Source organism: Chinchilla lanigera, unplaced genomic scaffold (assembly GCF_000276665.1).
Source record: "Chinchilla lanigera isolate Chin_1 unplaced genomic scaffold, ChiLan1.0 scaffold00007, whole genome shotgun sequence".
Lineage (NCBI taxonomy): Eukaryota > Metazoa > Chordata > Mammalia > Rodentia > Chinchillidae > Chinchilla > Chinchilla lanigera.
The window spans coordinates 1,529,937-1,541,021 of record NW_004955408.1 but is presented as its reverse complement, the minus strand read 5'-3'; the positions used below and the strand labels follow the sequence as shown (position 1 = coordinate 1,541,021).

The 11,085-nt window shown below is 47.5% G+C and overlaps 1 protein-coding gene across 1 annotated transcript in view; it reads left to right on the top strand.

The window, feature by feature from the left end:
- The window catches only part of LOC102009805 (translation initiation factor IF-2-like), a gene marked incomplete in the record, with an annotated part of 3,780 nt that extends 1,612 nt beyond the window's left edge, over window positions 1–2,168 (top strand). Inside the window, 1 exon segment of the mRNA XM_013507120.1 lies at window positions 1–2,168. Within this exon segment, the coding sequence (XP_013362574.1) occupies window positions 1–536 (536 nt within the window).
- Between the last annotated feature and the right edge of the window lie 8,917 nt (window positions 2,169–11,085).

Below are 11,085 nucleotides of genomic sequence, written 5' to 3'. Positions count from 1 at the left end.
GGGGTTCCCGTTCCTCCCGGGGCGAGGTCAGAAACAAGGGCAGGGCCCGCTCGGAAGCTCGGAATTTAAAACCGGGAGAGCCCGAGAGTTCTCCTCCGGGCGATGAACCGCGAGAATCTGCAGGGGCGACCTGCGGGGAGCGCCAGGTCGGGAGGCGGAGAGGCGGCATCGCGGAGGCGCCGGCTGGCGGGTGGAGACGATCCGACGGGCGTCCAGGCCTCCGCACAGCCCTTCGCTGTCACCCGCGCCCCGCCGCGCCCTTCACCCCATCCCGAGGGGCGCCTTCCCTTCCAGCAGGCTCTGTCACCCGTCCGGGCCCTATGATCTGTGCCATGTCACCCTCGTTGCTTTCCGTAACTGCAGCCTGTCCCGTTTGTTTCCAAGAGACCTTTGCCAACGCGCTCGTCAAGGAATGGCTCTCCGGCCGCTTCACACAATACCTAAGTGAGCAGAGAGCGGTGGCACGCGTGCCATCCCAGCACTCGCGGTGGCTGAGGCAAGAGGAGCGCAAGCGCAGGCCCAGGCTGGGGGCTTAACAACCTGGGGAGACCCCGCCTCACCGTGAAAAAGTATTCCACAGAACAGCATCGGAGGTCCCGGAACAGACTCCTGGGATGCTGCCAGGTGGCTGCCGCAGTCCTCCTTCTGCCGACGGCGCCGAGTGCTGGCTTCAGATCATCCTTTTTAACTTTGGGCATTTTTGATGCTATGTTACCTGAGAACTCTGTCTCCTTTTTGCTTCTTTTAACTTTTTCATTCATTGCTGGTAGGACTCAAAATAGCTTCATGTTTATTGGCGGTTTGAATGTTTTTTCTTTTCTGCATTGCCTCTGAGTTATTTGTGTCTTTGTATATTGCTATAATCTTCTATTCATGCTTGAGAGCCTGGTACTTTAGGGATATAAACAATTGCTATTTGTTTTTTAAGGCTTTCCCAGTGAAGGGTTTCTAGCAGTAAGCCCTAATTCCTTAGGCCCCTATTTTATATAATGAACTAACATCTACCTTAAATATTTAGAATAGCAGTGCTGTAGAACTGGTAGAATTTAGAAATCAGGTTGTTTCTGTGTTTGGTGGTCCAGAGGGTGGAAAATCACGAAGGGGAAAGAGGAATTTGGCTCAAGCGACCCAAGAGATTTCCTTTCAGGGTGACTAGCCATCATCTGGAGTGTAGAGTGAGGTTGACATATGAAAGATGGGAATTCTGGCTATAAACAAACTTCACAGGATTCTTGCTAAAACTGAATGGTGCGGAGATGAACACGGAAATCCGAAAACCAAGGCATAGTTTGAGAAAAAGAGCTCAGAAGCATCTGAGTTGAGCAGAAAATCTTTGTCCCCTTTGAGGGACTCGACTCTCACCTCCTAGAGGCCTTAGGGTCTTCGCTTCACATCCAGGGTCTCGGTTTCACCGTGGCGTGACGGCATGCCACGTCCCTCTCCCTTCATTCCTGCCACGTAGTGGACCCTAGCATCCCACGACTCTTGAAGAACTGCAGAATGTACAAAATGAGCTGCCTGGCGTGAGGACTGTTCAGGGCCAAAGGCAACTGAGAAGAAGCAGATACAAGACTAGTTCTCCTCCCCTCTCTTTTAACTAGAAGCAGGACATAACTGTGTCAGGAATTCCCACCTCCTCACTCTACCAGAAGCCCACGAGTCCGCCACTGCAGACAATTCTAGGCCCTTGTCAACTCAGACTGGGAAGCAGGGGAATCTGCAGAAGAAACCTTGCTCCCTAGCCCTGGTTTGAAAACCTTAGTTTCTCCAGATAGTTGCCCGGTCCTGGGGAACACTCAGTCTTTTACCTCTAGTGTTTAGTTTTTAGCTTAGTGTTGAATTAGGGTCTTTGTAGATGTTGTTTATCAATTTGTGGTAGCTGCCCCTCTACCCTTAAGAGATTTTTTTTAAAAAATCATAAATGGATGTTGAATTTTGTCAAACATTTTTCCTGTATCTGCTGATGAGATTGTATTTTTTTAGATTGTTAATGTCATGGATTACTCAGACTGATTTTCAAATGTTGAACCAAACTTGCATTCCTGCAATAAATCCAACTTGGTGATGGTGATTCTTTTTATACATTGCTGTTGTAAGGATCCTTGCACCTAAGTTTATGAAGTTCATAAGTGATAGGTTTTATTTCTTGCTTTTTCCTCTTTGGTTTTGGTATCGGGATAATGTTAGCTTCATACAATAATTTGGTGTCATATTTTCCTCGGATTGGGTCTTGAGGTCTCTCTTAGCAGAGTGGCTATAAATTCGTGTGCTGCCTTAATGGGGCTCTAGGGATTTGGTCACAAATGTCCTCAATATGCTTTCCCTAGAGTGCTTCTTCACGCTGGTGGATGGCCTAATGCTGGAGTCTCCAACCCATGACCGGGGTCTCAGGAAATTAGTTGACACTGGCGGACCCCTTTTTGGCTCTTGTCAGACCTATATCCTACTGTTGTGGCTTGATTCTAGATGTCCCCCCAAAGACTCATGCAGTCCTAGGTGGGGCTTTTTGTCGGTGGCTGGATCACAGGTGAGTGATGCTGGGATCAAGGATGTGGTGCTGGCATTGATTCATGGTGCAGTGCTGGACCCTGGGTGTGAGCACTACCTGCCCTAAGGGCGGGTACCCTGGATAAGATACGAGGGATAGAAGGTGGGTCATCACTTGTTGCTTGTCACTTATTGCTGCTGCTGTTTGTCTTTGCTGCCCCCTGCCTGCTCTGCGATGCCCCTCTACCATGCCACCTTGCCTGTGAGCCAGCTGACTAGGGACTAAAACCTCTACAGACTGGGAGCCAAATAAACCTTTCCTCTTGTAACTTTGGGTGTTGGGTATTTTGTCTCAGCAGCGAGAAAAGTAACTAAGACACCTACCAAGATAGCCATTCTCTCCTGGCCAGGAAGAAAGTTAGGTTTGAGTGCACTGGTCAGATGAGACATAGACCAGGCAGTACAACAAACAGACACAGCAGAAGCAGGGTGCCACTTATTCCAGAGAAGAGGGCACGTGCCTCACAGCACCAACAGAAAGTAGGACCCACCCGGGGCATGCATGTTCGACCAGTGCATGAGGAGCAAGAGAGAACAAGGGCTTGTGCCTGAAGTCATTGTTGGGGCCCAGGGAATCACCCAGGTGGGTTCCCCTCGGGAAGATCTAACTGGTATGTGTGCAGCCAGCAGATCAAGTTCTTGGAGTCATGCTGTGCCTTTCTGTGCAGTCCATGTGGGGTGTTGTTATGCTTTGGGGGTGATTTTGCAAGAGGAAACAATAAAATACAGGATACATATTTTACAAGATTATTTATAATAGTCACCCAAAGAATGATATACAAAAGAGTGCAGGAAATCCCTCCACATACTATAGACCAAGGAATCTAGATAAGGGCCTGGATGGCGGAGTAATGTCCTGCATGAGTCCAGCTGAAGACCTAAAGCCCGTAACAGTGCCTCCCATGAATCCAATTGGAGGCCCAGAGCCCACGACAGTGTCTCATGCAGGCCTGTTTCAAGATCTACACTGGGAAGGTCCAAAGGTCAGTGGTGGAATCTAGAAAGTCTGTGCCAGCAGGATGAAGGATCTGTGCTAGCAGGCTGAGGGATCTGCACTGGAGCCAGGAAGTGATGCTAGGAAGAACCAGAGCTCCCCTGAAAGGTACCATAGTCCTCCTTGGCAACAGTGAGGTCCCGAGCTCCTCCACTGGTGAAGACAGCTGAGTTCCCATCAGGAAAGCCAATGCAGCAAGCTTTTCCAGGAGACTGGCAGTGTACCATCTTCCCCTCCAGAGCCAGGAAGCGTTGCTCAAAGTGAAGACCAGAGCTACCCTAAAGTGAACCGAAACTATTCTCAGTGCCAACAAGGTCCAGAGCTCCTCAGAGGATGAAAACAACCGAGTTCATCAGGAAAGCCAGTATGACAAGCTCCTCCAACAGAACCAACAGCTCCTTACAGCTTCTACCAGCTCCCAATAGCCTTTCTCTGCTCCCGACAACCTAACTTCTTCTCCAGTTCTGCCTCTTATGCTGCTGGCAACAATCCCCAGGTGGGCCTCCCAGCACCACACTTGCTCAGTTCACTTGGGGGTTATAAGTTGACCACCATTTGTCAATCCACTACAGGTGTTGTTCCGAATTCCTAGTTTGATTCCAGTATGGCCAGAAAACATTTTTGTGTGATTTAAACTATTTAAAATTTCCCAAGGCGTGGTTTTATAATCAAGGATATGATCTCTTTAGTGAGTGTTCCATGGGCAACTGAAAAATATATAAATTATTTGGTTGTTTTTAAATTTGGTCAGTACATTTCAATTTCTTTTTTACTTGGTGTATCCATTGCAGTTAGATCCTATTGATTGATGATGTTGTTTAGTTAGGGTTGGGACCAAAGTTGTCTCTACCTCAGGTCTCTAGGACAAAGCCACTGCCTCTCATGAGCTTGGCAGGGCCCCATGAGAAGTGTGCACAGCTCGGGAAGCTGATGCACGGAGTGACTTAACCTTCACTTGAGAGAATACAGACAGTTTTCTCTTGTCCCTGTGAAACCACCAAGGCATGCTCTTACAGATTAGATTTTCTTTCTGTCCCAGATCCTGCCCTCCCTTTAAACTCCCCATGAACTTATTCATAGGCTGACTGTATAAATAAATGCACTGCAGGTGCTAGGCAGTTCCTTTCTCCCATCAGGAGAGAGGGCTCCACCTGACCTTAGTTTGTGTATATCAATTCCTGTCTTTCTTCATCCCCCACCATCCTCCCTCTGGAGTTTCAAGAGCTCTGCCAGATGCAGCAGGTTAGTGTCTATTCCTGTTGATTTTCACTCTAGTAGTTCAATCATTTACTAAGAAGGTGTGTGTTTTAAAGTCCCCAGTGTAATTGTGAATTTTCCTATTTCTTCTTTCAGCTCTCTTGGTTTTTCTTCATGGACACATTTAGCTCACTCTCTTCTTGGTGTATTGTTCATATGTAATGACCCTTCTTTTCTAGCAGTGCTCCTTGCCCTGAAGGCTCCTTCCTCAGACATCAACACCAGCGCTCCTGCTCTCCTTCCACTGTTGTGTGCACAGCATCTCTTTCAGTCTCTCACTGAACTTAGAGACAGCACATATCCACTCATGCTTTAAGTAATCTACCCTGCCAATCTCTGTCTTGCAAATGACAATTAGACCATTCATATTTAAGGTTATTGTTGGGTTTTTTTGGACTCACACTTGCCACTTAATTATTTGTTTGCTATCCATTTCCTCTTTCTTACTTCCTTCCTTTCTTTTTATTTATGATTTATTTTAGCTCCTGTGGGTTACAGATTTTTTTAGGATTTCATCCTGAGTTTTAAGTCTTCTGTTCATATTTTAGGTGATTATATTAGGTTTCCAGAGCTGACTTGATAAATTATCAAAACCTTTGTGGCTTAAAACAGCAAATATGATCTTACTGTTCTTGAGGCCAGAAGTCCAAAACTTAAAGTGTTGGCAGAGTGGCCTCCTTGGGAGGCTCTGAGAGAGAGTGTCCCACCGCTCCTAGCTTCCACTGCTGCTGGCGGTCTGCGGCTTTCCTTGGTTTGCAGCTGTACAGCTCTAGTCTCAGCTCCCATCTCCACGTGACCTTGCTTTTTGTGTCTGTGTCTCAATGCCCCTCTGCATTTCTTTTGTAAGGACGTCTGTCATTGGATTTAGGACCCACTCAACATCCAGAATACTTTCATGTTGAGATCTTTTTTGGGGATGGAGGTGGGGGTGGTTTGAGAAAGTGTCCCCCTGCACAGTTCAGGCTGACCTTGTTCTCATTATGTGGCCCAGGCTGGTCTCAAACTCACTGTGATCTTCCTGCCTCAGCCTCCCTTGTACTGGGATTACAGGTGTGCACCACCACGCCCAGCTCATGTTGAGATCTTTAACTGCACTGGAAAAACATCACATTTCCAGGTTCCAGGGATGAGGATTTGGGGGCACCTTCATGGGTGCCAGTACTCAACATTACAGTGGCTAGTCTGAGTTTTACAAATACATATGAGCAACTTTTTACCCCTCAAAGTAAGGTGTGGAACTTTTACTTCCATTTAGGTCTCTTTTCTTTTTTCTTAAAAATAAATATTTTATCTTAAAATATCAGTGATTTGAATATCAGATTTTGCTATAATTTTTGTTTCAGTCATCAGCTATGATTTTTAAAACTCATTTGATGCTCCAGGATTATTATTTTATTGTCTTCCTTCTGTTTGAAGAAGTGCCTTTAGCCATTATTTAAAGATAGGTTTGCTGGTAAGAAAATCTCTTAGTTTTCTTTCAGGCAAGAAAGTTTTAATTTTTCTTTCACTCCTGAATGATCGTTTTGTTAGATATAAAATTCCCATCTGATGGTTCTTTTCTTTTAGCACTGGAAAAATGTCATGGCACTTCTTTCTGAAATTTCTATAATTTCAGATGAGAAATCTACTCATTCAAAATCACAGTCCCCAACAGATGAAGTGCCATTTCTCTCTGGCCACTTTCCAGGTTTTATCTTTCAGAAGTCTGATTCTGATTTGTCTCACAAGGATATCTGGGAATTTATCCTATTTGAGGTTTACTCAGCTTCCCAGATCTATAGCTTTATATTTCCAACAAATCTGGAATGTTTTCAGCCATTACTTCTTTGAATTATCTTTCAGTCTGTCTGTCTGTCTATCTGTCTCTCTCTCTCTTCCTTGTGGTATTCTAATGATAACAAACATTAAATTTTTTTTTCAGCATTTGGGTGTCAAACCCAGGACCTCACACATGCTAGGCAAGCAATCTCTGATGAGCTACATCTCCAGCCCAAAATGTTGAATTTTGTTAATGTCTCACAGATACTTGAATCTGTTTGTGTTTCTTATTTTTTTAGTAAATTTCTCCTCTGCTGCTCAGGTTTGTTCAGTTCTGTTGTTCTGTTCTCAAGCTCATTGATTCTATATATATGATATACTTACATATAATTATATGTAAGTATAATTTTACCTATGTGTAAAAGCAGTTTTAGGTTCATAGAAAAATCAGACAGGACATTTCCCATAAACTGCCTCATCCCTGGGCAGTCTCCTCTACTATTAACATCTTACATTAGTGTAATGATTTTTTTGAGATAATATCTCACTGAAGTTGCCTAGACTGGCCTTGAATTCACAATCCACCTGTCTCAGCCCTTAGAGGGCTGAGATTATAGACACATACTATTACCTAGCATGCATTTTTAAATCCTGCCATTTCCTGCTCAGTGTCTCTCTGTGGGTGAGGAAAGCCTCAGACCCAGAGAAGAAAGAGGGTCCTTTCTTTGGCCACTTCCTGTTGGCTGAGCTCATAATCAATTCACTTTTGTGCGCAGCTGGGCTCACCTGGTACTGTCCATGGTATCTCCCACAAAGTCCAGAAAAGGACAGGGTCTCCCTGGGCCACCTTCTGTATGAGGCCCAGGATCAGGACGTGCTGGGCCTCTTCTGTCTGGTAGGGGTTGGGAAGACTCCCTGCACTCTGCTGATCTTCCAGTTCCAGGGCCCTTCACCAACCCTGTTTTTTTCTGACCTTCTCCTTTGGTTGCCCCTTGCACTATTCCAGGGGTTCCTAGCAGTACTCTGTGGGAAGGGACAGGGTGAAACTAGTCTACAGCATCTTCTCTCGGCCAGATGTCTCAGAGAATTTTAATGATAGTTCCTAAAGCTTTTTCTTTGATTCCTTGGGATTCATTTTCCCAGGATTCGTTCACCATGCTCAGCTATCCAGGCTCAGAGGCCTCTGCAAGATGGCAAAGGGCTCCGCTACTGCCATCATCCACATGGCACTGGTTTTAGGTGCATGCAGAATGCAAGAGTTGTGGGGTCAGGAAGGCTTCCACCCAGATTTCCAAAGGAGGTCAGGGAGGCAAGGCAGTGTGTGAAGCTGTGAGCATGAAGCTCAAGGTGCAGGGCAGACCCAGGAGCTTAGAGAAGCTAAGAACACGAATCTCCTCAGGAAGCAAAGCCAGCCCAAGAGAGCAGCCTGGGAGCTCCAACCACATGCAGTGCCATAGGGGCCACTCAAGCCCTTTGCAGTTCACATCTCACCACACCTGGCCCCTGTTACTGGATGTGGAACTATGGGATTTAATGTTTGCCCTGCTGGTTTCAGTCTCTCTTGGTCCCATTCTTTTCTATCCTATTTCTCCGTTTTGGAATGGGAATGTTTATCATGTGTCTTTGTATGTCCTCAGTGTTTGACATTCTTTTGATTTTTTACAGGGGCTTACAGCTAAGTTTGCCTTAAATCTCAGAGGAGACTTGGGACTTGGACTTTTCAGCAATGCTAGAACTGATAGGATTTTGGCCACTCTTGAAAATGGACTAAATGCCTTTTGCATGAAGGGATGTACGTTAGTTGGGGGGGAGAGTATCACGGCTTGTGTCTAGATGTTGACCTAAAGCCTCGTGCAGTCATAGGCGGGGCTTTTCCAAGGTGGCTGGATCTGGAGCGTGATGCTGGGAGCAAGCTCCCTAGGGTGCAGCTATTCTCTGGGCTTCTGAGGAGTCCGTTTTTGTCTGAAGGTGACAGTGGTACCTGGAGCTACACTGCTTCCCCAGCCAGCCTCGACCTTGTCCACTGCCCAGGCACGTGGCGAGGGCCTTCTTGCTCGGTCACATGCCTCGCTCCTGGGGAAGAGCCCCGTCACTGGGCTGGCTGTGCCCCTCGCCCGAGGCCTGCGGGGACACCCTGCGCCTGAAGGAGGGGCGGGGAGAGGCGGGCAGAGCGCCGGGCAGCTAGCTGCGCCTTTGCACTGTGCTTGGTCAGCTGAGGCCCTCGGTGTTCCAGAGCAGTAACCCGGGGAGTGCGGCGCTGGTTCTGCAGAGCGCCCGGCAGGATAAGGGGCCGCTCTGCAGAAGGGCGACTCTCCCAGCGGAGCCCAGGAGAGCCCGAGGGCGAGGACGCGGTGGGGCAGGGCCCGGTCCCCTGTGCTCCTCAGCGGGGGGTGGAGGTCTGCAGAGGCCGGCCTCAGAGGCGCCGCTCTCTCTGCTGGCCGTCAGCGGAACCGCAGCCTCGCTCGCGCCGGCTGGGGGCTGCGGAGCCTGGGTGCTACAGCCGCGGAAAGGCGAGGCCGCCGAAGCGAGGAGAGCAAGGGCAGAGCGACCGTTTCCGAGGAGGACAGCGCGGGAGCTCACCGTGGCTGGCAGCCCGTGAGGGCCGGGGATGCGACGATGAGTGGGAGGTGTGACTTCACCTGGGCGAGCGCGGAGGTGATTCCGGGCCTGCACGTCCAACTGCAGAATACAGGTGTGTCAAGTCTGCCCCAGTGCACACCCCTGATTTCTGAAAATTTTCTACCTCGCAGGGTTCTCCGTGAAACTGGGAGTGCTGAAGCCCCACACTGGCTAGATCTATCGCATTTGCAGGTTTTCTTTCATTCTGGAATCACAGCAGTGCAGGTCTTAGGGGTCTTTCCATCGGACAGCAGTAGCGTGTTTGGTTGGGGGAAGGTAGCGTGCTGTTTCGTTTTAGCCTGGTTGTTTCTATTTGAAACAAATCATTATACAAAACAAGAGTTTAATTTCCCTAAACCACGTTAAAGCCGAGCACCAAGGGTGTCATCGCAGGACGGTTCCAATATATAAGCCTCCTCCCACTGGCCGTGGCCAGAGGAACTGTTCTCAGAGACGGTCATCCCCAACTGCAGTGCGCCAAAAGGAAGAAGTCTTCACCTCGTGTGTGAGCACGTGGCCTTCAAATGCCAGAGTGCTGGGGACGCACGGACACAATCCACTCTTTACAAACACAAACGGCTGAATTCTACGCCGCTCTTCTCCAGTGATAGAAAGCAGTGCTAGAGTCCGGCAGCCAGGTTCGGTTTTCACTCCGATCATCCGCAGTGTGCTTCCCCGCAGGATAAGCAACCTCTAGGTCACAAAGTATCCTCCCTCCGCCCTGAAGAGATGTGCGCCTACTTCCTCTTCTCGTTGATGCCCATCTTCCTGTGGCAGCTGCTCTCCAAGGATCTTTTAGTCAACGTGCTGTTTGTCTAACACCTTGCCCAAAGGGATCTTCCTCAGACTGAACTTGTCCTTTGTCCCGCCTCTGTCTGCACTTCACACCAGAGCCTTGTCCTGCAGGCCGCCTCCACATAGGCCTCGTCCGGGCTGTCACGGGGCAGGTTTCACCACAGACACTGCAAAGGTTGGCTCTGCCCCTGCAGGCCCCCTGCCCATCCCTCAGGAGGGAAAAAGAAAACGGGTCCGTTGTTATCTGAAGATTTCTCTTGCTCTCAAGTTTAACTGCCTCAGGATTTCAGTAAAGTGTCACCTAATTAAAAAATAAAAGAAATATTTTAGCAAGAAGTAATCTCTTTACTAATGCTTTGGCTGTGAAACTTTAATATGGGAATCACAGCCCTGGAAATGGTGCTCTGACCTCCTTACTGCTCTGCCCTAAGCTATGGCATTATAAATAGAGGCTTGGCCTCAGCCCTGTTAGTAACATAGAATTTATGTATTTATTTATTCATTGGCCAGTATATATTTATAAAAAGATAATAATCCCCTCACTTTAAATAGATGAGAATATAGAAATATGAACAAACTTTTAAAAAATTACAAACTCTCAAATAACAAAGAGATGTGTGAAAACAACTCTTGTCATTCTCCCTTACCCAAGGGAAGAGGGCATGAGTATGCTTTTTTGCTTTTTGTCTTTTTTTTTTTTTTTTTTTTTTTCTGTTAGTTTTACTATGTAGTTCAGGCTGGCCTTGAACTCACTCACTCTGTAGCCCAGGCTGGCCTGGAGCTCACAGATGTCCTCCTGCTTCAGCCCCCGCAAGTGCTGGGATTACAGGTGCATGCCATCACACTCAGCATGCTTTGTGCATTTTTAAAGTTATAGAGTATTTCATCTCATAGTTGGACTCTCGCTGATTTGATCAGTACATTTTCATAGACTTTTAGTTTGCTTCCTTTGCTGTTACAAATCAGGCCAAAGTTAACATACTTCATGCCAGGTGTGGCAGTGCACACCTGAAATCCCAGCACTTGGGAGGCTGAAGCAGGAGAACTGCTTCAAGTTCAAGGCCAGTTTGGGGTACATAGTGAGTTCAAAGCCATAGTGAAACCCTGTCTCAAAA